General features: G+C 46.3%; 2 protein-coding genes across 2 annotated transcripts in view; both read right to left on the bottom strand.

The window, feature by feature from the left end:
* Positions 1 to 5,079: 5,079 nt before the first annotated feature.
* Psmd3 (proteasome 26S subunit, non-ATPase 3) lies at positions 5,080 to 22,565 on the bottom strand. The gene is made up of 12 exons (XM_008829415.2): positions 22,185 to 22,565; positions 19,607 to 19,797; positions 19,178 to 19,315; positions 15,961 to 16,097; positions 13,866 to 14,056; positions 13,496 to 13,599; positions 7,266 to 7,380; positions 7,057 to 7,176; positions 6,827 to 6,930; positions 6,415 to 6,570; positions 5,623 to 5,673; positions 5,080 to 5,541 (listed from the first exon to the last, which is right to left on the bottom strand). The coding sequence occupies exons 1-12, from the start codon at positions 22,393 to 22,395 to the stop codon at positions 5,464 to 5,466; spliced, it is 1,596 nt and encodes a 531-aa protein (XP_008827637.1). The 5' UTR covers positions 22,396 to 22,565; the 3' UTR covers positions 5,080 to 5,463.
* Positions 22,566 to 26,121: 3,556 nt separating this feature from the next.
* Positions 26,122 to 27,302, bottom strand: part of Gsdma (gasdermin A) — a gene marked incomplete at its 5' end in the record, with an annotated part of 2,963 nt that continues 1,782 nt past the window's right edge. Inside the window, one exon of the mRNA XM_008829414.2 lies at positions 26,122 to 26,871. Coding sequence (XP_008827636.2) covers positions 26,629 to 26,871 — 243 coding nt within the window. The remainder of the gene's footprint in view (positions 26,872 to 27,302) is intronic.

Below are 27,302 nucleotides of genomic sequence, written 5' to 3'. Positions count from 1 at the left end.
CTCTCCAGCCCCTAAATTTATTTATTTTTATTTTTTGTGTATTAGTGTCTTGCCTGCATGTATGTGAGTGCATCACATGCATGCAATGCTATGGAGGTCAGAAGAGGAAGGGGTGTCAGATCCCCTGGAACTGGAGTTACAGGTGGTTTGTTAACCACCGTGTGGGTGCTGGGAACTGAACTCAGGTCCTCTGCAAGAGCATTTTTTTTTTTTTTTTTAAATTCTTTTTTTTCCCCCTTTTTTTTTTTTTTTTTTTTTTTTTTTTTTTGGTCTTTTTTGAGACAGCATCTCCCTGTAGCCCCAGTTGACCTGGGACTCACTATGTAGACCAGGCTGGCCTCTATCTTGCAGAGATCTGCCTACCTCTGCCTCCCAAGTGCTGGGATTAAAGGCATGCATCACCATGCTCAGCAAGATTTCAATTATTTTCTTTCTTTTTTAAAAAAATATTTTATTTTGCTGGGCGTGGTGGCACTCGCCTTTAATTCCAGCACTCAGGAGGCAGAGGCAGGTGGATTTCTGTGAGTTCAAGGCCAGCCCCCTTTGAGGCATTAATTGTGAATGTTGGCTCTTCTTTTTAATTGCACTGGTGATGAGTGGATAGGAATTAGACATGACTAGTCACTGAATGCCAACACTGATCCATTTCAATTTTTTTTTTTTTTTGGAATTTTTGAGACGGTAGCTTCAGCTCTCCTGGAATTCACTATGTAGACCAGGTTGGCCTTGAACTCACAGAGATTCGCCTCTCTCTGCTTCCTGAGTGCTGGGACTAAAAGGCGTGTGCCACCATGCCCAGCTTTTTTTTTTAATGTGTATGAGTGTATCGCCTGCATGTGAGTGCACCCATGTCATGCAATGCCACGGAGGTCAGAAGAGGGCTTCAGATTCCCCTGGAACTGGAGTTAAGGACGGTTCATAGCCTCCATGTGGGTGCTGGGAATCGAACTGGGGTCATCTGCAAGAACAGTCAGTGCTCTTAACTACTGAGCCATCTCTCCAGCCCCAAATATTTTATTATTTTTTATTTCATTTTATGTGTATGCGTGTATTGCCTGTGTGTAGGTAAGTGCACCTGTGTTGTGCAATGCCCGTGGAGGACAGAAGAGTCTGTCTGATCCCCTGGAACTGGAGTTACAGACAGTTGTTAGCTGCCATGTGGGCGCTGGGATTCAAACCTGGGTCTTCTGCAAGAACAGCCAGTGTTCTTAACCGCTGAACCATCTCTCTGCCCCCCCTTTTAATTTTAATATTTTATTTATTCTTTTTATGTGTATGAGTTTTACACCTGCATGTAGATAAATGCACCCATGTCGTGCAATGCCCACGGAGGACAGAAGAGGCTGTGGGATCCCCTTGAACTGGAGCTACGGACAGTTGTTAGCTGCCACATGGGTGCTGGCATACGAAGCCGGGTCTTCTGCAAGAACAGCCAGTGTTCTTAACTGCTGAGCCATCTCTCCAGCCCTCCCCCCTTTTAAAAAATATTTTATTTATTATTTTTATTTTATGTGTATGAATGTATTGCCGGCATATATGTGAGTGCACCCGTGTCGTGCAATGCTTTGGAGGTCAGAAGAAGGCTTTGGATTCCCCTGGAACTGGAGTTAAGGACGGTTTGTAGCCACCATGTGGGTGCTGGGAATTGAGCCTGGGTCCTCTGCAAGAGCAGTCAGTGCTCTTAATCACTGAGCCATCTCTCCAGCCTTTTGTTTTTGCCCTTAAAAATAGTTTTGAAGATTCGAATTCTTAAATATGTCAGATGTCAGGCACTTTTCACTGTGCGTGTGTGTGTCTGTGTGTGTGTGTGTGTGTGTGTGTGTGTGTGTATGCACTAGCAGATGCTGGCAGTCACTAATTATGCTGTTGTCATTTTGTCCTGTCAACCAACTGCAGAAAACTTCTGTTTGCTGCATACAGGAAGACCTTGCCAGGGTCTCTGAACTATTTGATAGGTAGGTGATCGGCCCAAGGCCCTGCTGTGCCATGTGCACTGTCCAGATAGAGTACATCTTGGACAACAGAGAATGAAGATCACTGAGCAGGGCTGAGGGTGTAGCTCAGTTGGTAGAGTGCTTGCTTAGAACACACAAAGCCTTGGGTTCATCCTTTAGCCCTGCATAAACCAGGCATGGTAGTATATGCCTATAATCCTAGCACCTGGGAGGTAAAAGCAGGAGGCTCAGAAGTTCAAGGTCTGATTAGGGAGGCCCCAGAGCCCCCCCCCCCCAAACAATACAGGCAATTGCCACTGAGGCTAGTTGCCAATCAGAAGTAGATGATATGACTTGCTGGGCACCATAGGCTCTGGTCATAGAATACAGAGAAATCGAGCTGGAACAGAGCTGGAAGCTTCCTCCCTGCTGGTCGCCATCAGTGCTATGCAGGCTGCTGAGAGAATTGTTGGTCATCAACAGTCTTACTCAGCTGTGGTCTTCTATGTAACACTGACTGGCCAGGCAAAATGTGCCACTGGCGCAACAGTGGCAGGAGAAGATTCACGTCTAGTTCTGTGAACATGGTCAAATGCTTGTGGCTGGGGAAGTGACAGATCCTGCTGGGGAAGCTATTGCTGTTTTGCCAAATGGACATGCTGTGCTCATCAAACTGTCTTTTAAATAATCGTGTTTATGCCCACAGATTGCCACTGCTGTCAGCTTTAGTCAGGGGGGCTTCTTTTTGCTGAGGGCAATGGTAACTACAGAGATGCATAACTGGTCAAAACACTGAGAATAAGGGACTGTTGAATGTTCAGCCATAAATGGGACCTTGGTATCACCCTGTCCAAGGCTCAGGGAACATCGTGGAAGAGAGGGCAGAAAGAATGGAAGCTGGAGGAAGGAATGGAGTATTGTGGAACACTGTCCAGCCACATGGTCAGGCTATTGTACTCGAACCCACAAGATGACCTGTACAAGACCAGGCTTGTCAACATCCTGTCATGGAAGGGGGTGTGGCTCACAAGGATCCACGTGGCCCTTCCTGGGGCTTTATAAGCAGTTTATGGATGCTGGGGGAGCAAGAGACACTTTCTTCAGTGAGATAGCCAAAGCAAGGTGTCCAAGGCTCTGTAAATAACTCCTCACACACATTACTGTAAGGGACCCAAGTGAAACTCACTGGGTCACCAAAATAAAACCAAAACAAAACCACCATGAGAGTAGAAAGGGGACTAGCTGTAAAGAGGAAGGGGCTCAGCAGGAAGTAGGAGTAATAAAGGGTATGATCAGAGTACATTATAAACATGAATGAAAATGTCACATTATGAAAAATTGATACATGCTAATTTAAATATTTTTATGTGTATGAGTGTATTGCCTGCATGCAGGTAAGTGCACCCGTATCCTGCAATGACAGCAGAAGATAGAAGCTGTCGGATCCCCTGGAACTGGAGTTACGGACAGTTGTTAGCTGCCATGTGGGTGCTAGGAATCGAACCCGGGTCTTCTGCAAGAACCAGTGTTCTTAACCACTGAGCCCAATCTCTCCAGCCCCAATATATATGCTAATTTAAAAACAAGGAGGTTCAAGGTCATCCTTAGCTATGGAGCCAGTTTGAGGCTGGCTTGGGCTAAATGGCTCAAAAAAAGTATCCAGGAGAAAAGGCTTCTTCATTACCCCTGGTCAAGTCACAGGGGCCCAGCCAAGCAGGACTGGGTGACGCACAAAGGCCAAAGTGGTATGTGAAGGATCTGGTTGCAGGAACCCTTGCTGTTCATTCTTTTGTCCAATTTCCTAAAGACTCAGCCAGATTTCGATCTTTAATTTTTTTCAGTTCTGGGGACTGAACCCAGGGCCTCTGGCATGTTAAACAAGCACTCCACCTTGGAGTTATGTGGTGCTGGGAACTGAACCCAGGTTCCCTGCAATAGCAACACCTTCTTTTAACTACGGAGTCATCTCTCCAGCCTCAAAAGATTTTCTTTTTTATTTTATGAGTGTTTTGTCTGCATGTATGCAAGTGTACCCATCCTTAATGCCTCAAAAGAGGGAGTTGGATATCTGGGAACTGTAGTTCCTATAGAAAGTGGTGAGTCATCATGTGGGTGCTGGGAACTGAAGCCCAGTCTTCTCCAACAGCAGCCAGTACTCTGAACTGCTGAGCCATCTCTCCAGCCCCAATTTTATGTGTACAACTGTTTTGCCTGAATGTATGCAAATGCACCATGTGTATGCCTGCTGTCCAGAGGCCAGAAGAGGGTGTTGGATCCCTCAGAACTGCAGTTACTGATGGGTGTTAGCTTCCATGTAGATGCTGGGAACTGAACCTGGGTCCTCTGAAAGAGCAGTAGGTGCTCTTAACTGCTCAGCCACTTCTCCAGCTTTTATTTATTCATTTTTGTGAGGATCTCAATATGTAACCTTGGCTAGCCTAGAATTTGCTATGTAGACAAACCAGACAAACCTGCCTCTGCCTCTTGAGTGATGGCATTAAAGGGGTGAGCTGCCACACCCAACTTTTGTCCTTTTTAAAATATTTACTTATTTTTGTCTGTACAGGTGGGGATGTGGAGGTCAGAGGACATAGGCTCAGGTTCCATGACTCAAATTTGGAACCTGCTCCCATCCTGCCCACCACATTCTGCTCTCTTGTATCACTTGAGGTCAGCTGTTCATCCTTTCTTGATTTTTTTTTTTTTCTTTGAAATAAGGTCTCAGGTAGCCCAGGCTGTCCTCAAATGCCTGATCTCACCTCAGCCACTGAGTTTATAGGCATGTGCCATCATGTCTAGTTTGTGTAGTGCTAGGGATCAAACCCAGGCATCTTGTGCATGCTAGGAAAACACTCTACCAACTGAGCCACATCCCAAGCCCTGCTCACCCTCTTCTCAGCCTCTGGAAGTCTAGGTCCCTGAAGAGCCAGGAGGCAACTTGATGACAGATGTGGGGAGGCTTGGAACACTTAGCAATCTGCCCAACACTTAAGAGCCAGTCAGGTAAGAGCAAGCCCAGGTCTCCTGACCTTCACTTTCCCTTAGCTTCTCTCCCTGCACACACACTGGGGCTAAGACTCCAAGAAAAGAAAACCATCTGAGCCCCTCAACATCACAGCTGAAGAGCACAGTAACTGATACAATGTGCAGAGAACTTTGGAGAACTTTTTTATTGTTTAAAAATCATAATTGAAGCTTCAAAAACATACAACCCAACATGACCCAACTCCAGGCCCTAGTCCACACCTTAATCCATGGTTCTGTCTGTCCCCTCCTGCTGCCCATACCATTAGGCAAGACCCTGCCTCCAGGAGACCGCCACCTACTCTCCTGCCCAGTGTATTGTCACCAGCACAGAGGAGCACAGTGACAAGTGGGGAATGGTTGGTTGCCAGAACCCCTCACCCCTGCACATATGCAGTCTGTGAGCTGTGTGTGAGAAAAGGGGGCCAGTTTCCTAGGTAGGGGACCCCTGAGGGGAAAGACAAAAGCCAGTCCCTACTCAGCCCACCCCTCCCAAGGCCCCAGCTCAAGGGAAGCTGTCGTCATCATCCTCCGCCATTTCCTTGGCAAACTCCAAGTCCTGCTGCTCTCGCTCACGCCGTTCCTGGGGGACGAGGTGGCTGATAGCTTCATCCTAGACAGAGGCTTCCCCACCCTCCAGACTTGCCCAAAGAAGGAAGCTCACCTCTGCAGACTCCAGGTCCTTGTTGTAGGATTTGGGAGGAAAGCGCATGGCCTGAGGACAGATGGAGAAAGAAAGGAGTCACTGACCATTCACTGCCTCAGACACCCAGGTCTGAACATGAAGGGCTATTGCCAACTCCTCTGTCTAGGCTGGACGTGAATTCCTATACTACCAGGGGTGAAAGGTGGGAATAGAGAACATGAAGAATCGAGGCGAGGACATAAGGGACTAGATCACAAAGGGCGTTGCACATTCTGCTAAGTATACTTTGCTAGATTTTTAGGAAGGCAAAAATACCTCTGGCTTCCTGGGATAAGGAGGAAGTCCAGGAAAAAAGATAGCAACAACCCAGTGAAGGGATTGTAACTTTTTGAGAGATTAAATGCCAGCCCCACATTTTACACAGATCAGGCTCTCCAAGGGCTCCACTCAGTGACTTCATTAGTGGAGGCAGGTCAGGCAGTTAGCATCTCACCATTGATTTCATAAGCAGAGACAGGGGCTCAGAGAGGCTGGACGACTGGCATTTGTAACCAGATTTGGACCCTGCACTCAGCATCCCTGCCCATTTCTCCCTGGTGACATCCCTCACATGCTACAGAAGGTACTCAAGTCCTGCTGGCAGTAGCTATGCAACCTTGGCAGAGTCCTTTGTCCCTGAGCTCTGCCTTACCCATCACTGATTTTAGAGATGGGCTGGGAACTGGGCACTAATCAAGTAGGCTTCTCTGAGGAATCTGGGGGAGGGTCATAACGCTGACCAGTTTGATGCAATAGCCAAAGGTTTCTTACCTTGACAGACATGTTGTGGATGTCGAGGCAGAAGGAAATGCGCTGGTGGAAGGCCAGCTGGGGCTCCCGAGTAGAGTAGATGTCAATCATCTCTTTGGACTGGACATAGCCCTTCTCGTGATTGATGCTGGCCTCAATGACACCATCGCGGATGGCCTGTGGGTTCCCAAAGGGAGGAAAGGTCATCTGTGACAACCTCTTGTTCTATCCTGTTCCTCTATCCTGACACTTGCACACCCACATAGGTTCTCTTTCTGGCAACATCCTGGCTTTGTACAGTGTCGGACATTTCCTGAAGAGACTGGGCCGCTGCTGTACGTGCTTCCCTTGGCCAATCCCCTCTTAACCCTAACCCCCAGATTGGGCAGAAAGATGATATCCTTGGCTGTTATAGTTCCTGTCCCAGCCCCACCTTGGCGACAATGAACTCTGCATCTTCTGGGCTATCTAGCTGCAGCTTCTGGGCGATGTCGGCCAGGGAGATGCGGGAATAGGAGAGGCTGATCATTCGTACACCTGCAGGCGGGAGGAGCAGTGGGTGGGGAGGGTAGACATGGATGGGCCACCACCCACCTCCGTACAAGACTGGCCCTGTTCTGAGAAGAAGGCCCATCCATATCCTTTTCAGACCTAGATCCATACCTGTCTTAATCACATTGTGTCGCAGCCGGATAATCAGGGTGTAGGTTCCGTCTGTTTGAAACTTCTCCCCAAACTGATCCAGAACCTGGTTAAACTTGGCTAGGTTTCCTGTCCTGACAGCTATGGAAGGACAGGAATGGGTTAGTTAATGTAAATGGGCTAACGCATCAGAGGCCACAGGGCGGGGCTCTGGGAGAGACCAGCATTACCTTGGGTGAGAAGGAAGTAGGGCATGAGTGAGCGCTTGAGGGAAGGCTGGCGGAACTGCAGGCGGTCTGGGATTTCCCCCAGCAGCAGCTCCACCACGATCAGAAGCTTGTGCACCTGGGCAGGGTATGATATAGAGCACAGTGAGCAGGGAGAAGAAAATGAAGTGGAGTTCTGACCTGGTCAGACACACTGGGGAACAGGAGAGCAGGGTTGTCATAGAGGCCTCAAGGAATGTAAATACCCCAAATCTGGTGCAGGGCAGGGAATCAAAACCTGGCCGTACAGCCACATAACAGCTGAGCCTTGTGCTATGTGGAGCCATCAGATTAATTTCATTTGGACAACAGGGTACAGTGCTCTCAAATGGCAGTAAGCTGAGGCCAGATGCATAGGCTTTGTAGCAGAGGCCAGGGGAACACAATGTGTGTGTATTGGCAGGAAAGGCTGAGCTTAGAGTGGATTGTGGCTGGAGGTACGGAGGGGACAAGGTACAGAGCTAGTTATCGGGATAGAGGCAAGCACGGGGAGGGATTCACAGAACCTGAGTGAGTGAGCAGTGTGTTCAGGCAGAAGGCTGACTGGAAAACAGGGCCTCTCTTCCTCCATAAACCTGTGAGGTTTCTTACAACAACATCCAATATCAGCAGGTCAGCAGTGAGCAAGGGGAAGAATAGTAGAGGGCAAGGTCTAGCAGCTAAGGCATTTATCACTAAGCAGGAGGCACAGAAACAAGACAGTGAGTACTATGCAAGAAGTGGTGACAGTGGCATGTGATCACACCCCAGCTGTGCAGTCTTTACCCCGCCACATACAGCCACCAGCTTGCTTTGTCCCTTGCAGTAATCCACATGAGGGTGAAATTCATGGAAATGTCAAAATTAATTTTTTTCTGTGTTGAGATGGGGGTCTCACTATGGTACCCAGGCTGGTCTCAAACTCTGGGGCTTGAGTGATCCTCCTGTTTCAGCCTCCAGAGTAGCTGGGATTACAGGCATACACAGCACCCAGCTTTGAGTAGCAGAATTTAGTAAGTGCCTTAGGGATTCTGGCAAAGCAGAAAAAGGATGTTCTACTTAAGGGGATAGAATGAAGAAGAGGACATATAGGGACACAATGGAGAGAGGTAAGGGGTGACAAGGAGAGAGACATGTCATCTTGAACACCAGGCTAAGTGGTTCAGAGCATATGTCCAGAATGTCTGAGGGCCAGTCTCCATTCATCAGCTAGCAAGCCATATCCTTGGCTTTCTCCACTCTCAAAACAGCATAATCAGAACAGTATTATCACCGTTAATACTGGCCTGGCTGTTCCACAACACTGCTGAGTTCCTCTCCTGAGCAGATGATGGGGAGCAATGGCGGGCAAGAGAAGGGCAGCCCCTCCCCCAACTCTTCCTAGTTTTAGCAACTGTGTGGAAGTTGGGTTGGTGGAGTGAAGAGAGTCAGTTCAAAGCATCCACAATACCGGATAAAATAAGGAATCCAAAAATGTGAAAGAGCTGGCAGACGTGAGACACAGTAACAACTCAGCAGATGACTTGGCTACAGGGAAGAGGCTGTTAGAGATGAGACACCTATCTGGATTGAGAGCATCAGGAAAGGCTGCAAAGGCCAGGTATTGGCTTGCTAAGGACAGCCAAGTGTGAGGGGGTGTCTACAGAGATGGGAAAGAGCAGGAACTGGAGGTGTTGGTCTGGTGTTCAGGAGAAGGGGTAGAGTTAGTTTCAGTTGATTTGTGTTCCACACAAAATCATGTGTTGAAGACCTAACCCCAGCACCTCAGAATGACAGCATTTGAAGACAAGCTGATCAAGCTAATGAGGTGACAGGTATGAACTACAGCACAGTATCACTGACTGACACCCTCCTAAGACAGTAGGATAGGTGCAGAGGAAGGGAGATCATCTGAAAACACAGGTGGGAAGCAAGCCCACCTACAAGCGAAGGGGAGGGCTCACAAGAAGCCGACACGCCAACATCTTGATCCTGAACTGGTCCCCAGGTGCTGGGAAGAAATGAGTTTCTGTTCTTTAAGTCTCCGAGGTTACAGCATCCTGCTGTGGCAACTCTAGAAAGCTAACAGTTAGTAAAGGATGTGGCTGAAGCTTCACGAAGGTGGGGTCTGAGGCTATGACTGCTCAAGACCACCAGCGTATGGATTTACTGTGGACAGGTAAACTTCCTAAGTGTCCTGATGGGGTCTGAGGTTAAAAGGAGCAGAGACAACACTGGGTGAGATGTTCGGCAGTGGACTCCTGGTGAGGAGACAGGAAAGGAAGGGTGGGGGTGCCTGATAGGGGTGAAGCAGGGAGGTACTGCCCAGAGACTTAAACCAACAAGCAGTAAGTCATAACTCTTGAATAGACTGGAAGCAACAGGGTAAAGAACACAGACAGAGAAGCTAGCCAAGTAAAGATGAGGGAAGAAGGAAGGGCTGGGTAAAGAGCTCTGTCAACATCAGGCTACCAAAAGTTGGTAGTGTGCAACCCAAAAGCTAGTCTTCAGCAGAACCCAACCATGCTACACCATGACATTGGACTTTCAGCCTCCAGGACCGGGGAAATGAACTTCTGTTTGGCATATGCCACCCAGACTGTGATATTTTTTGTTTGGTTTAGACACAGAGTCTCAGTATTCAGCCCAGGATGGATTAGAACTTGTGATCCTCCTAGCTTAGCCTCTTGAATGCGTGGTCAGATTGCGGCATTTTGTTTTGATAGCCTTAACAGACCAAGACACTGGGTGAGAGCAAGACAAGAGTCTTTAAAAATTTGAGAGGGGCTGAAAGAGATGGCTCAGTGGTTAAGAGTACTTGCTGCTCTTGCAGAGCAGTTCCCAGCGCCCACATGGTAGATAACAACTTTCCTTAACTCCAGTTCTAGGGGAATCCAATGCCCTCTTCTGACCTCCATGAGCATTACACAAGACGGGTGCACTTACACATATGCAGGCAATACACTCATCATATGAAATAAAAATAATAAACATTAAAAAAAGAAATAATTGAAAAACAATAAAAATGTGAGAGGGAGCTGGGCTGGAGAGACAGCTCAGTGGCCAAGAACTACTAGCTGCTCTTGCAGAGGACCTGGATTTGGTTCCCAGCATCCACACTGGGTGGCTCATGACCACCTGCAACTCCAGTTCCAGGGGATCTGACACCCTCTCTGGCTTCCATGGGCACCTGCATGCACATCGCATACAGACAAACAGGTACACACGTATACACAGAAATTTAAAAATGAATTAGATTTTAGCTGGGTGTGGTGGTGCACGCCTGTAGTCCCAGCACTTGGGAATCAGAGGCAGGTGGATCTCGGTGAGTTCAAGGCCAGCCTGGTCTACATAGTGAGTTCCAGAACAGCTGGGGCTACAGGGTGATCCTGCTTCAAAAAGACAAAAAAAAAAAAAAAAAAAAAGAATATTAAAAGAAGGGGCTCTTAACTACTGAGCTATCTTTCCTAAAAAAAAAAAAAAAAAAAAAAAAAAAAAAAAAAGATTTTAAAAGAGGGGGCAAAGCAGGAACTGGAGATGGCTTAGTGGTTAAGAACATTTGCTGCTCCTGAAGAAGACCAGAGTTTGGTTCCCAGTATCCACATTAGGTGGTCATAACCACCTGCAACTATAGCTCCAGGGGATCCAATGCCCTCTACTGGCTTTTGAGGGCAGCCCCATACATGTGGTTATATATCCACACACATAAATAAAAGAAAAGCTAAATAAAAATAATCACATCTTAAGAAAGACGGGCAAAATGAAGAAGTTGGAATGGTCCAATGCGACAAGATGCAGCCTGGCACTGCTGTTCTTAAAGCCAGAAGGAGACCACATGCCAGCTATGCCAGAAGCCTCTAGAAGCTGGAAAGGCAAGGACCAGACACTCTCCCAGGATCTCTGAAAAGGAGTTAGCCCACCCACATCTTGACAATAGCCTAGAAGAGTCCTGTTAGGCTTACACCTCAGAATTGGCCATGTAACAAATTTTGTTTGAAGGATAGGTTATTCTTAAATAGCCCAGGTTAGCTGTGTTTACTATAATTACAGGTAACCCTTCTACCTCAGCTTCCTGAGAGCTAGGAATATGGGAACACACCACAACACCCTGCTAAATTTATGCGTTTTTTGGGGATGGTCTCCTTGGAGCCCCAGCTGGCCTGGAACTCACTTTGTAGATCAGGCTGGCCTCGAACTCAGAGATTGCCTGCCTCTGCCTCCTGAGTGCTGGGACTAAAGGTGTGCGCCACCACACCTGGCAGGTTTTTCTTTTTAAAAACTATATTTATTAATTGAGATTTTAATAAAATTTGAGAAATTCTTTGAATTTCATACAATGTATTTTGATCATATTTATTCCTGCTTCTCCTCCTAGCTCCTCCCAGATACACTCCAAATTTTATGGATTTTTAAAATTACTTTTATTTTATGTGTATGAGTGTATTGCCTGTATGTATGTTAAGTGTACCTGTGTTCTGCAGTGCCCAAGGAGGTCAGAAGGTGGTGTCGGATCCCCTGGAACTGGACTTACAGATGGTTGTTAGCCACCATGTGAGTGCTGGGAATTGAACCTGGATCCTCTGCAAGAGCAGCCAGTGCTCTTAACTGCTTAGCCATTTCTGCAGCCCCATTTTCAGTATTTTTAGTGACTTTCGCTGTTTGTTTGTGACAGGGTCTTGCTGTGTAGGCCAGTTTATCCTCAAATTTGCCACCCTCCTGCTTCAGACTTCCAACTACTGGGATTATAGGTGTGTACCACCACACCCGGCTTGATTTTCAAAACTTTTGTGTGACTTATAAGCTATCTACCATACTAATACGTGTTCTCTAAGTCTGGAAAGCCTTTTTTTTTTTTTTTTTTTGGTCTTTTTGAGACAGGGTCTCCCTGTAGTCGCAGCTGACCTGAACTCGCTATGTAGACCAGGCTGGCCTTGAACTCAGAAAGATCTGCCTGCCTCTGCCTCCCAAGTGCTGGGACTAAAGGCGTGTGCCACCATGCCCAGCCAGAAACGAGGGCTTCGGATTCCCCTGGAACTGGAGTTAAGGACGGTTTGTAGCCACCGTGTGGGTGCTGGGAATTGAACCGGGGCCCTTTGCAAGAACAGTCAGTGCTCTTAACTGCTGAGCCATCTCTCCAGCCCCTGGAAAGTCATTTTTGTATGAAAAAATCTTTTCCATCTTTCGAAAGCCAGTTCAAATTTAATTTTAAGATTTCTAATTCTTTGACTAAAATTAAATTTGCTCTTTTCTGAACTTTAAAGAATACAGGTACCTGCCAGGCGTGGTGGCCCATGCCTTTGATCCCAGCACTTGGGAGGCAGAGGCAGGATCTCTGTGACTTCAAGGCCAGCCTGGTCTACATAGTGGGTTCCAGGACAGCTGGAGCTATAGGGAGACCCTGTCTCAAGAATATAGGTACTCATGGAGACCAGAGGCATCAAATCTCCCTGTAATTGGAGTTACAGACAGTTGTGAGCTGGTCTGTGTCCAAGCTGGGAACTGAACTTGTTCTTAACCTCTGAGCCACCTCTTTATCCCCTTTCCTAACTTCTGAACAGAAACACAATGCATCTCCACTACATCACTGGCTGTGTTCATTCCATATTTTGCCAAAGGCGCTCTGGAAGCAGATGTGTTAATTCAGCAGTATAGGCCTATAGTTTTGAGAGCTGGGTCCAGTACTGGGCTCTGGGACTTTACACAGGTCAACATTCTTTCTCTCTTTGGAACACTCACCACTGCTGAGAGTTCCTTTTCACCCTTCTGTCCTGTCCCTCATGGTGCTAAGTACCAAATTCAACAATCAGAAGCCTCTATGGTGTCTAACACCTCTGAAGTGGCTGAGGTTTATGTGCACATGAGCCCATTAGCCTTATGAGAATTTCTAGATTTCCTGGCCACAGACAACACTCATCCCAGACAGGCATGTGAGGGACCAGGTAAAAATCCTAGGCTTATCAACAAAATCTAGGCCTATGCCTGGGATAATCCTCAGGAGTGCTGGGGAATCAAGAATATTCTGAACCCCTCTCCTGGAGAATGTTCTGAACATAAGCTGGCAGAAGAGCAGGAAGTATCTGCTTACTGTGTGCTGACATACACAGCTGGAACAGTCTCTAGGGTAAGGAGTCAGATGCCCTCCTGCCCTTACACAGGGAAGCAGAACTGAAGGGGTGTTGGATAGGCAAGACATGCAAGACTTAGAGGGCTCATGTAAGATGCTAACTGTGGCTTACCGTCTGTTTGAAGCCAACAGCTGTGTGCTGTGGGGCCTTGCGAAGGGCATTGGTCATTGTTCTCCGGGCCTCAGAGTACTCCAGCTGTATGGCTTTGATTCTCCCTGGAGGTGGAGGAGAGTGGGTCAACAGCAGTGTCAGCCACGTCCCAGGAGATGGCTTTAGAGTATTCCCGATTCCCCAGCACTCCTGACCATTATTGGATTATCCCAGGCATGAGCCTAGATTGTGTTAATCAGCCCAGGCTTTTACCTGGTCTCTCATGTGACAGCTGGGTTGAGTGCTGTCTGTGCCAAATGGACCAACCCTGAGAAAGTCTGCATTGAGGAACTGGAGTCGCCTCCTGCTTTATGGTGGGGCCTCTGCTCACCTGTGTAGTAGAGGTACCTGGCCCACTCGTTGTTGTTGGCCTGCTCAGGGAACACAGACTTCGACACTAGCTTCTCAGCTTGGTCATACAAGCTGTAGTGTAGGTAATTCCGCAGCAGGAGGTTCAGCAGGGTGGCCTGCCCGTCAGCATCATGCCGTAGGGTAGCTGTTCGGAGTCGGGCATGCAAGAAGCTTCCAGAAGGAAAACAGAAGGATGTCAAAAGCCTTAAATCACAACTTGGAACTGCAGAGATGGCTCAGGTGTTAAGAGCTGCTCTTGCAGAGGACCTGGGTTCAATTCCCAGCACCAACATGGTGGTTAACAACCATCTGTAACTCCAGTCCTAGGGTATCTGATGCCTTCTTCTGACGTCCACGGGCATTGCACAACATGGGTGCACTTAAGACATATGCAGGCCATACATTCATACACATAAAATAAAAATAATAAAATTTTGGGGCTGGAGAGAGGGCTCAGTGATTAAAAACACTGGTTGTTCTTGCAGAAGACCCGGGTTCGAATCCCAGCATCCACATGGCAGCTAACAACTATTTATAACTCCAGTTCCAGGGGATCCGACGGCCTCTTCTGTCCTCCACAGGCACTGCATGACATGGGTGTACTTAACTACACGCAGGCAATACACGCATACACATAAAATAAAAATAATAAAAAAATATATACCTAAAATAAAAATAATAAAATATTTTTTAAAAAAAAATAAAAATTTTTAAAAAAGTGGCAAAAACTACTTTTCTGGTTATTTACCAAATATTCAACTATGATCTGGTGACTGTGTGAAATATTATTTGAGGTGAACAGAGAGCACAAAACTCTTGCTCTTGGGGGTATAGATATTGCTCATGCTAAGAAAGTGGTTTATATTCCATGATGGGCAGTAGCGGAAGCCAGGAAGCCATGGGAAGTATGGTGGGTGCAGGAGGCAAGAAGGGCAGCACTCAATGGTGTGTCTTTCTTCTTATGTTTGTGAGCATGTGGAGGTCAGAGGACAACTTTTGGGACTTGGTTCTTTCATATCACCACGTGGGCCCTGTGGGCCCCAGGGATCAAGTTCAGGTGGCTGGATGTGGTAATAGGCGTCTCTACATGCTGAACCATCTCAAGAGCCCCTGGGCTTTTTTTTTAAAGGACATTTCTTATTTTTTTAAATTTTTATTTATTATTTTATGTGTATGCACGTATTGCCTGCATGTAGGTAAGCGCACCCGTGTCATGCAATGCCCACGGAGGTCAGAAGAGGCTGTCGGATCCCCTGGAACTGGAGTTCCAGACAGTTATTAGCTGTCATGTGGTGCTGGGATTTTAACCCAGGTCTTCTGCAAGAACAATCAGTGTTCTTAACTGCTGAGCCATCTCTCCAGCCCTGCCCCTGGGCTTTTAAACTTTTAAAATTACATTTAAAAATTTTGTGTGTGGGTATGGCATGTGCCACAGCATGAATATGGTGACCACAGGACAACTTTGGAAATCAGTCTTATCCTTCATCATTTGGGTCTCAGGGACTGAACACAGGTTGTCAGGCTCAGTGGCAGATGCTTTATGCACTGAACCATCTCGCTCGCCCAGGACTGGATTTTAAGGAGTGTAGAGGTCGCAGGAGTCACTGAGACGGCTATAATGAAGCAAAGGCTTGGAGAAGGTGAAGAGAGGGTTCTGGGCAGAGTGGAGAGTCAGTGAGAAAACTGAGAGCGTGTGCTTGTCATGGCCAAGGAAGAACAGGAGGCCAGTGTGCTGTAGGCCCAGTGAGGTAAGATAAGGAAGGGGAAATGGGTGGTTCAGAAACCATAAAGACTTTGGCTTTTCACTGAGGACATGGGGAGCCATAGCCTCTGAACAGAGAGGTGAAATATTCCTAGCCTGTCTTTCCACCAACTCACCCACCAATCCTGAGACAATTCATAGCAGCTCAGAGGTCATCTCCATTGCTCACCCAGGATCACCCCTTCCTTCTCCACTACCCGTTGGGTACCTCACACCCACTGGCTTATCACCCTCTGCAGGCCCACAACTCTGTGGCAGTGATGACCAAGGCTCTGACCCCAAGATCTGCAAGGGAGACCTCAGCTACCCATACCTGCGTACCACATCCAGCTTGTCAAGGAACTCATAGACTCGGGCATGATAATAGTAACACTTTGCAGCTACAAGGTCTAGAGCTCGGCGGTTCTGGGTGCTGATCTTCTGCATTAGGTCATCAGAGATTTTCTGTGCCTGGCAGGGAGTTGGGGGCAAAAGAAAAGTAAGTAGCAGTTCCTCAAAAGGATAAATAAGAAGTTATCATGAGCCAGAATTCCACTCTTAGGTATATACCCATGAGAACGGGAATCATGTTCACATAAAAGCTAGTAACTGCATCATTCAAAATAAACAAAAGGTGGAAATGAAACTCAAGTTATTTTTGATGGCTAAAAAAATGTATAAATGAGCTGGGCTTGGTGGTGCATGCCTTTAATCCCAGCACTTGGGAGGTAGAGGAAGGCAGATCTCTGTGAGTTCAAGGCCAGCCTGGTCTACAAAGTGAGTTCCAGGCCAGCTAGAGCTACAGGAAGACCCTGTCTCAAAAAGACCAAAAAAATAAAAAAGAAAGAAAAAAAGGTATAAATGGGGGCTGGAGAGATGGCTCAGTGGTTAAAAGCATGGGCTGATCTTGTAGAGGACCTGAGTTTGGTTTATAGCACCCACATGGTACCTAACAACAGTCTCTATAATTCCAGTTCCAGGGGGATCTAATGCCCTCTTCTGGCTTCCATAGGCACTAGTAGCATGTAATGCACTTTACATACATATAGGCAAAATACTCATATATATAAAATAAAAATAAGTAAATTTTTAAAGAGAACTTATCAATAACCTATAATCCTAGTACTTGGGAGGGTGAGGGAGTAGAATCCAGTCTGAGTCCAGCCTGGGCTACAGAATGAGACAATGTCTTTTTAATTTTATTTATTTTTAATTTTTTTTTTAAATGTGTTTGTGTGTATTGCCTGCATGTAGGTAAATGCACCCATGTCGTGCAATGCTTGTGGAGGTAAGAAGAGGGTGTTAGCTCCCCTGGGACTGGAGTTATGGAGTTGTTAGCTGCCATGTGGGTGCTGAGATTCAAGCCCAGGTCTTCCATAAGAACAACCAGTGTTCTTAATTGTTGCCCCATCTCTCCAGCCCTGACAATGTCTCTCTCTCTCTCTTTTTTTTTAAAAATATTTTATTATTTTATATGTATTTTATATGCATGTATGTGAGTGCACCCGTGTCATGCAATGCCGCAGAGGTCAGAAGAGGGCTTCAGATTCCCCTGGAACTGGAGTTAAGGATGGTTCAGAGCCGTCATGTGGGTGCTGGGAATCAAACCCGGGTCCTTTGCAAGAGCAGTTAATGTTCTTAACCGCTGAGCCATCTCTCCAGCCCCGACAATGTCTTTTTAAAAACATATTTCACTTAGGGGCTGGAGAGATGGCTCAGCGGTTAAGAACACTGGTTGTTCTTGCAGAAGACCTGGGTTGGAATCCCAGCATCCAGTGGGAGCTAACAACTGTTAGTAACTCCAGTTCCAGGGGATCCGACAGCCTCTCTGTCCTTCACAGGCATTGCACGACATGGGTGCACTTACCTACATGAAGGCAATACACACATACACATAAAATAAAAATAATATGGAAAAAAATTTTTACTTATTATTTTTACTTCATGTGTACAAATGTATTGCCAACTTGTATGTAAATGCCTGTATGTCATGCAATGCCTGCGGAGGTCAGAAGAGGGCACTGGATTCCCCTGGAACTGGAGTTACAGTTGTTGGCTTCCATGTGGGTGTTGGGAATCGAACCCAGGTCCTTTGCAAGAGCAGCCAGTGCTCTTAACCACTGAGCCACCTCTCTAGCCTGAGACAACATCTATAAAAAATCAAACAAACAAAAACCTAAATCAGGGACTGGGGCAATGGCTCCATGGTTAAGAGCACTGGTGAAACAAAATAAAAAATAATAGGGCTGGGGGTGTGGCTCAGTTACAGAGTGGTTGCTTAGCATATGAGGCCCTGGGTTCCATCTCCAACACTGAAAACAAAAACAACAATGATGTTCCCACTGATCCATACTATGCTATCACACCACGCACACTCTTTAAACTTTATATTAAATGAAAGAAGCAAATCTTCCACTGCGATAGGAAGTACATAAGTGGGTTGCTGGCCTGGGTGAAGGGAGGATGGGAGTGATTGCTAACAGGTGTGGTGTTTGTGCTGGAGCAAGAAACATATCCTTGGAATTACTGGTGATGATTGTACAACCTTGTGTGTATAGTAAAACCAAACTGCACACACCAAAGGGCCTGTAACTCCTTCTTTAACCGTGGCTATGATGGCAGGAAGCTGGCCAAACCTGGCAAGTGGCAGAACTGTGGTACAAGATGAATATCCAATATCCCTTATTGGAATTGCTTGGAACATGTGAGTGTTGTTTTATTTAAATATAATTTAAAAAAATTATTATTTTTATTTTATGTGTATGAATGCATTGTCTTCATGTATGTAAGTGCACCTGTGTCATGCAGTGCCTGCAGAGGTCAGGAGAGGGCATCAGATCCCCTGGAACTGGAATTACAGATGGTTACTTGCCATGTCAGTGCTGGGAATCGAACCCAGGTCCTCTGCAAGAGCAACCAGTGCTCTCAACCACTGAGTCATTTCTCCAGCCCTTAAATATAATTTATTTTTATTTTTAATTTAATTTAATTTAATTAATTAATTTATTTTTTTGTCTTTTTGAGACAGGGTCTCCCTGTAGCCCCAGCTGGCCTGGAACTCACTATGTAGACCAGGCTGGCCTTGAACTCATAGAGATTCACCTGCCTCTGTCTCCCGAGTGCTGGGATTAAAGGTGTACGCCACCACGCCCAGCAAATATAACTTTTATAAGTCATTACATTTGTGTGCAGTACACCAATCCTCCTGCCAGCCTCTAGAGTGCTGGAATGAAAGGCATGCACAATTACACCTAGGTTAGCTACCATTTCTTAAAGTTCTGTGAAAGTTTATTCTGTGTAAGTGATGTGCTTCTGAGACAGGGTCTCACTATATGTAGCCCAGGCTGACCTCTAACTCCTAATTCTGCTTCAGCCTCTTTAGTTCTGGGATTATAGGTGTGCACCATGTCTAGCTTGGGGAGGCAGAGGGAGAGACAGTTCTTAAGAATACACTGATCCCCTCTATTTCTTCATTGGAGGCAATCTCCCCAACAGACACCTCACAGTGCTTGGGGCTCGTTAATCACGCTCACTGCATCCTGCATTGGTACCTCTTTGTAGCGCTTGCTGTTCATCAGGAAGATGACCACAAGGAGCTGGAGATAGGCTTCCACTTCGGGCAAGAGGGGTGCTGATGCAGCTTTTCCTGTGCGTGGACGAAACTGTAGATCGGCTTCTGTGTCCATGGGCTAGGAGATGAGAATTACCACAGAAAAAAATCAGTCAGGTCCATCAACGAGGGATTTGCCAAGCACCTACTAGGTATTTCAATGTACATTTATGGAGTGCCTAATTAGTATAAGGACTTCGCTAGGTGCTGAAGATTCAAAAAGACAGTCTCTTTCCTGAGGGAGTCAAGGAGGCTTGACAATATGGTACAAAGGGTATCACAGAGGTATGATTTACTAAGTAGAGATGACACCACCACACCTGAGACCACTGCAAATCCCATTACCCTTTAAGCCTGCCTGAGCCCTCACCTCTTCTAGGAAGGGTAGCAGGAAGTCTCGTGTGGCATTATTTGAGGTGAAGAAGCCATGCACAGCCTTATAGAGGACATAGTGGTTGAGGCGACGTGACGTGGAAGGCAGCATCCGCAGGGCCCTCAGCACAAATCGGGGCTCCTTGCCTGAAACAGCTTTCTCTAGCTGCTTCACATGCTCTTTGATGTCTGCAGAGAACCAGAGAAGAAAAAGAGGTTACTCCCTTCTGATTTCACCTGTTTCCCTACCACTAGGGGTAAGTGGTTCTACTGAGTGTCTTACACAGGGCAGAATGTGCAATTACCCCTTTTGGCCCAATGGAGTTAAACAATATTTATAGATTCAGGACACTTCAGGACACTCATTTTCAGACATAACCAAGAGACAAGGAAAAACACGCCTTTAATCCCAGCACTTGGGAGGCAGAGGCAGGCAGATCTCTGTGAGTTCAAGTCCAGCCTGGTCTACATAGTGAGTTCCAGGTTGGCTGGGGCAACAGGGAGACCCTGTCTCAAAAAGACCAAAAAAAAAAAAAGCAAGAAACAAGAAAAACTTTAACAATGTACAGCAAGGAAAAAGAGAATGCAATCAATTGGCCATTTCTTTGTCACATTTGTACATTCCACACATAATACAGTGTGCCTGGGACACATTAATGATTACAGACAGGAACAGCTACTGTTTATGGAGGGCTTAGTATGTATTCACCATACATAGGTATGGAACACGCTAGGCACAGTTCTAAGCATTCTTATATTCACACCAACCCAGTGAAATAGGTAATATTACTAACATCACATCCACAAACAGGGAAGCTGAATCCAGAGTGGACTCTGAACTACTATCCTAGGTATTCAACAAATGCTTCTGGAATAAACTGAATGCTATGTTTATGGATATGTTAAATGAAAAAAAGACAAAACTATCAAATCATCTGTATGTAGTAATACCTTGATCCAAACTGTATGTCAGTTGATTTCAGTTACAGGAGAACAGCTTAAAAATTCACAGGGAAGGGGCTGGAGAGATGGCTCAGTGGTTAAAAGCACTGGCTGCTTTTTCAGAGGACCCGAATTCAGTTCCCAGCACCCATGTGGTGGCTAACAACTGCCTGAAACTCCAGTTCCAGGCCCTCTTCTGACCTCCGTGGGCACTGCATGACATAGGTGCACTTACATACATGCAGGCAAAACACTCTTACACATAAAATAAAAATAAGCCAGGTGTGATGGCACATGCCTCTAATCCCAGCACTTGGGAGACAGAGGCAAGCAGGTCTCTGTGATTTTTGAGGCCAGCCTGGTCTACATAGTGAGTTCCAGGTCAGCCGGGGCTATTTTTTTTTTTTTTTTTTTAAAAAAAAAAAAAAAAAAAAAAAAAAAAAAAAAAATCACAGGGAAAAAAACCAAGTTAACCCTGGATCTTTTCTATTACTTTAGACTTCTCAGATATTCCAAAATTTCTACAATGACTACAAACCACAACAAAGAGAAATGATGATGATGAACCACCCAGACAATGCCTATGACATTTTTGCCATTGTCTACTGTTGTTTCAGGTAAAAGGATCTTTATTTACACCTATCCTGTTGCCAACTTTTGGAGCAGGAATTAATGCAGTCAACATTAACACACCCTCAAAAGTAGCACACAGGAGCACAGCTTTGCTTATGCCAATGTTTTGAGGTAGCTTCTTGTGCAATTAAGGAGGAAAACAAACACAACAAACTAAAAACCAGTAGAGTCTGGTCATATTTGATTCAGGACTATTTTAGCAGAAGGGTCACAGTAAGAAGTTCTCAGGACACCCAACTCCTAACCTGGACAGGATGCTATGGGTGGGAAAAGTGGAACAGCAACTTTGAGGAGCAAGAGGACAGGAGGAAACAAAGAATTCACATCTGGGAAAAAAAATGGGAGCAGTGGTAGTGGCATACAGGAGTTAAGGCCAAAGGCAAGCCTTAAAAACTCAAAAAAAGATGACAAAAATTCAGAGTTGAGAGTATGTATGTGTTTAAACCCTTCAGAAACTGAGGGACTAAAGACCTGAAATGAGAGGAAAAGGGCAACGGGACAGTTTGGACACTTCAACTACAGAAATAAGGAAGCAACATAAGGTAGGTAGAAAAGGCTCTTCTAGGGGAGTTCTCCAAGGGCAGCTAGATCTACAGAAACCTTTCATAAACTCTTAAAAACTAAAGGGCCAGTGTTACTATTACTCTGGCCTCTTTATAGACACAAAGACAAACGCTGATTTCTACAGAGCTCTGTCACATTTGGAGGCGCTGGAACCAGCTGGATGGGATGTACTCGGAGTAGATCCAAGGGGAAGGCAGAAGAAAAGGCTCAGTGAGACCTAGATGCAACCCCGGATGAGAGGAGGGGTATGAGAGTAGTCCGCAGCCTGGGGTCGGGATGGTCAGGGTAACAGGGCCGGGCACTCCCGACCCCAGTCCCAGTGACTGAACACAAGGAACCCGGGTTTGTGGAGGCTACGCAGGGTCCAGGGAGAAGCCGCACCGCCGGGGCCGCTGTCACCCGTGATCTTGGCACGTCCCGGACCCGGGCTCCCGTACCTTCCAAGGTGACAGTGTCCAGCTCTCGCTGGGAGTGTTCGGCCGTGACTGCCTTGACGTCTCCCTCCCCAGTTGAGCCGCTACCCGCTGCTGTCTCCTCTTTCATCTCCACATCCTGGGGGGCCGGCGGCGGCGGGGGTTCCTGCTCCCCTCCCGGCGGCGGCTTTGCTTTGTCGGCGCCTCGGCGCCGCGCCGAACCCTCCTGCTTCATGGCGCCAGGGGTCGTGGCCTAGTCCGGGACCGAGGCAACGGCCTCGCGTAAACACTCGCACCAGAGATCACGCACCGAGGAGGGCCTGCACACGAGCGCGGGCTCGCGTCGGGCCGCACGATGACCGAGCAGCTGCAAATTCCTTCCCCGCGCTGGGTCTTCTGGGAAATACCAGGCCCGGCAGCGGATGACCGAGTCAGAAAAGGGGAAAGAAATCAACAACCGAGGTGATGATGGAGGCGGATCTACCAGGAAAGGGGAGGAGTTCGCAAGCGTTGAGGGGTACTTTGACGAGCTGAAGTGTGCTCATTTTATCTGCCTCTCGAGTGCATTTCTTTAGTTGTCCAGGAGAGGTCCCCTCGGGCTCCAACCTGGGCTACCACAGACTCAAAGAGAACCGCCAGCCTGCGCGGAGTGGATCGTACCCATCGAACAAGAGCCAGATGACGTCACGAGTTGCCGGGAGGGTTTTTATTTTATTTTACTTTATTTATTTATTTTTATTTTTAAAATTTATTTATTTATTTTCCAGACTTCATTCATTCATTCATTCATTTATTTATTTATTTTGAGCAAGCAGGATCCCCTTTGAAATCTCCCAGGCTCGTGCTCTCAACTCCTGGCCGCCCCGCTCTCCCAGAACAAGGAAGAAAAGGGGGCAGCGGAGGAGAGACTGGGACTAGGCTGTTGGGCAAAACAATGAACTCGGATAGCCGCCTATGGGATCCAAACTTCCTTGCCAAAAGTTTTGTTTAGTGCTGAAAATAAGCCACACGATCTTTTCAGCCTGGGAGTGTGGTGGCATTGGGTACACTGGTATAAAATCACTCCAGTCCACGTTGTATACAGCCCAGGGCTAGCACAGCGTAGGACTGTTGAAAAACCCAGTTCAAGAATGTAATGTGAGACGGCAAGAGGGCTCCGCGGGGTAAAGGCACTTGCCTCCAAGCCTGACTTGAGTTTGATTCCCGGGTCAACATGATGGACCAAAAGTTATATCCTCTGCTCTCCACAAGCACGGTGTGGCATGCAAGCCCCTCACCCTACTCTAACATAAATAAATGTAAAAAACAAACATTGTAATGTTTGGATCAGGCATGGGCCTCTATGTCTGTAATCAGCTCTTAACTGTTACTTGTTGGGGCTGGAGAAATGGCCCCACAGTTAAGAGCACTGCTCTTGCAGAGGATCTGGGTTCAGTGCTCAGCACCCACACAGCAGCTCACAACGTCTGCAACTCCAGTTACACGGAATCCAACGCCCTCTTCTGGCCTCCCCAGGCACTGCATACACGTGATGCACTTACAGACATTTATATACATTCCCCATCCTTTTCCATGAGTCTCCTTCAGGGATCTTACTGAAGACACAGGTCCCAGTTTCTCAAAGTGTAAAACAAAAACTCCTGTCTTGGAACCTTGATCTCTTCTGTAAATGGAAGTCCTGAGTTTCAGAACTCAGACTGACCCAACACACCTCTGTAGGAACTCAGAGGACAGAGAATGCTCACTATATTGTCCTTCACATTTCCTTTTTATTTTATGTCATTTATTTCATTTCATTTATTTATTTAAATTGCTTCATTTTGTTTTTTTAAAATTTATTTATTATTTTTATTTTATGTGTATGAGTGTATTGCCTTCATGTATGTAAGTGCACCCTTGTCATACAATGCCCATAGAGGTCAGAAGATGGTGTTGAATCCCCTGGAACTGGAGTTATGGACAGTTGTTAGCTGCCATGTGGGTGCTGGGAATCGAACCCAGGTCCTCTGCAAGAGCAGCCAGTGCTCTTAACTGCTGAGCCATCTCTCTGGCCTTCATTTTTGGGTTTTTGAGACAGAGTCTCACTATGCAGGCCTGGCTGGCCTGGAACTTGATTTGTAGACCAGGCCAGCCTTGAACTCACAGAGGTTCGCCTACCTCTGCCTCTCGGGTGCTGGAATTAAAGGTATCAGAACCAGCTCTCTGGTGTATTTATGTATACACTGGACATCATACCTTTTTTAAAAAAAATATTTTATGTGTATGTGTGTATTGTCTGCATGTAGGTAAGTGCACCCGTGTCATGTAATACCCGAGGAGGACAGAAGAGGATGTCAGATCTCCTGGTACTGGAGTCACAGACAGTTGTTAGCTGCCATGTGGGTGCTGGGGTGGGTGTTCTTCTGCAAGAACAGTCAGTGTTCTTAACCACTGAGCCATCTCTCCAGCCCCAGGCATCATACATTTTTAAATTTGCATTTATTTATTTAGTTGAGGGGCACTCATACTCCATAAAACTACTTTAAAAGAGATTGGTGGGCTAGCAAGATTTCTCAGTGGTAAATGTGCACATGTGGAGTTCAGAGGACAACTCACAGGAGTTTAGTCTCTCCTTCCATCACATGGGTCCTAAGGATTGAACTCAGGTCGTCACGCTTGGCAACAAGGGCCTTCACCTGCTGAGCCATCTCTCTAACCTCCTACATATCTTTTATAGTCTTTTCATTGTAGTGTGACAAATAATTCTCTGTATTAAAAAGCCACTTACCAAACAGAAAAATATGTGCTCCAGTTTTAGGGCGCATACCTGGACCAATTCCTTTCAAACTGTACTCTCACCCTTTCCCCTCAGGACTGGGGGACAGATAACAGAACCTTTGAATCATCACTGGAAAAAACTCCTTAAATAGCTTTATAACATTGTATCTGTGCTGGAATGTGGGCGAGCATGGTAAAGGTAAGAAAACAGACAAGCTTTGTTGTTCATCCTTGTAAGCAAAGAAGTTACCCTTCTGGATGGTTGAGATGTTAGCTCACCTCTCTATTAAGTTTACATCACAAGGAAAACAAGCAATCAAGTCAGCAGATAACAACCCAGTAGATCCATGAGCAATATAGTGAGGCTTTGGAAGATGTCCAGAATAGGGGAGGTTGGCTTAATACAAAGCTTTTGGCAGCTTGTGTTGGTGTGTGTGGGAGCTGGCCTAGGCAGGGGGTATGTAAGAAGCAGGAGTCTGACTCCTGGGGCCTGAAGCCTTAGAGATATTACTGTATTCATAAAACTACTTTTAAGAGATTGGTGGGCTAGCAAGATGTCTCAGCGGTAAAGGTACTTGCTGCCAAGTCTGATGACCTGAGTTAGATTCCTGGAAGCCACATGATGGAAGGAGAGAAACAACTGCAAATTGTCCTCTGACCTCCACATGTATGCTGTGATGTGCATGGTACCCTCCACACACAGAGTCACTCAATCAATCCATGTAAATAAGTAAATGTTCAAACCCTGCTTTAGGCAGAGGAGAGTGATACAAACCCAGCAGTTTGATGAGATTATATTACAATACACAGGTTCATAGACCAAGTCTATTCATTCAATTTCCCCCCATGACCACTCTGAATTGAGGGTGGAGAAAGAACAGTGACCACAAATAGCACTTAGAGTTTGGGTCAACCTTGTTCTTGGGTGCCCCCACCCTTTAAGATCCACCTGCATTTTCTAGGCAACAAATTTGAAATTGCCATTTTTCTGTTTTGTGGTTGTATCAGGTATCTCTAGACCTTTCCCTTTCATCTCTAGACCTTTCCCCTTCTCACCAGGGCTGGTGGACACCAGTTCTTCAGTGAACCCAGCACTTTGGTGAGCTTTTTACTGTAGGACGGCCGCTCTACATTCTACTCCCTTAGAGCTCCCACAGCGTCTTCCAGCCAACCTGAGGACAGTGTAAATAATATCATGTGCATGTGGATAATGTTTATTTCTTTTCCTGGCACAAATTAATAATTTCCTTTAAAGAAAATCACCAAATGACATGTCCTAAGATTGCTGTAATGTTTTCCATTCATTCCAGTAAGATTTTGTTTTTGAGGTACAAGTGGGAAGGATTAGAATAGGAAATTAAAGTGTTCTTTCTTTCCTTCTTTCTTCCTTTCTTTCTTCCTTCCTTCCTTCCTTCTTTCCTTCCTCCCTCCCTTCCTTCTTTTTCATTTCTCTTTTTTTGGGCTTTGTTGAAATGGCTCAAAATTTTAAAGGTTTGAATGATTCTACATCTTCAGGATTTAGGCATGCACAGATGGGTTGCTGCGGTGGAGGGTAGGAGGAGATTGATGGTAGGGCAGGTAGAACTTGGTAATCATGGGTAACTAGCAGGAATTTCAGTTACCCTCAGCTCAGAGGCTCTGTAGTGTCTTGTGATGTTATAGACACAGCACAGGTTGGAAAGGTATTGGGGAAGCAGACTGGGAAGGCACATTAGGTGGCCTTGGTCAGCAGGTGAAGGAGGGAGAGGCCAGCGTAAAGTGCACACAGGCGGGGGAGAGTGTCTGGATCCCACATGTATTGGGGGCCTGATCTCTGTACTTCCAGACCACTCAGCCCCACCAGAGCTTCTGTGAGGGTCAGTTCCTCGTCCCCTAGGGAGGAGAGCAGGTCAGGTCTCAGGGGAAAAACACCCTCTTTATCTTGCAGGAAGTTCTGCTCCATGGTGCTTTCCACCTGCAAGGGACCAAATCAGCATGAAAACACACAAAAAGCCCTCCATTCCCCCAGCTTGTCCAAGTCACAGAGAAGGTTGACCATCCTAATCAAACATCTTTACCTTACATTACAACTCCATTTGGGTCTTAACAACCCTATACAATGGGCAATGCATATATTTTGAGCCCCATTTTTTAGAAGAATTAACTTAGATTCTGAGACATTAAAAGATTTGCTCATATCATTTGGTTGGGAATCAGCAAAACCAGAATTTTCTGTCTCCTTCCAAGAACCCAAAATTCTCCCTTCTACCTCTTGTGAAATAACACAAAGGAAAAAAACATGGAGAAGAGAAGAAAGCATGGGCTCCTGGACTAAGGGAACCTCTGAGCATACTCTATCAGCTAAGTGCATGTTCCCACTGGTTTGAGCTGCTTCCTCCCAAACTC

This window comes from Nannospalax galili, unplaced genomic scaffold, assembly GCF_000622305.1.
Source record: "Nannospalax galili isolate Female #2095 unplaced genomic scaffold, S.galili_v1.0 scaffold1274, whole genome shotgun sequence".
NCBI lineage: Eukaryota > Metazoa > Chordata > Mammalia > Rodentia > Spalacidae > Nannospalax > Nannospalax galili.
This window is presented reverse-complemented; position numbering and strand designations above follow the sequence as displayed.

What these genes read in the sequence shown, in the direction of transcription:
- Psmd3 (XM_008829415.2), bottom strand. Translation starts at nt 22,395, where the DNA reads ATGAAGCAGGAGGGTTCGGCGCGGCGCCGAGGCGCCGACAAAGCAAAG. An exon ending in CTGTTGGCTTCAAACAGACG is followed by an intron (nt 7,381 to 13,495) that starts GTAAGCCACAGT and finishes TACCCTGCCCAG; the next exon opens with GTGCACAAGCTTCTGATCGT. An exon ending in AGGACCTGGAGTCTGCAGAG is followed by an intron (nt 5,542 to 5,622) that starts GTGAGCTTCCTT and finishes CTCGTCCCCCAG; the next exon opens with GAACGGCGTGAGCGAGAGCA.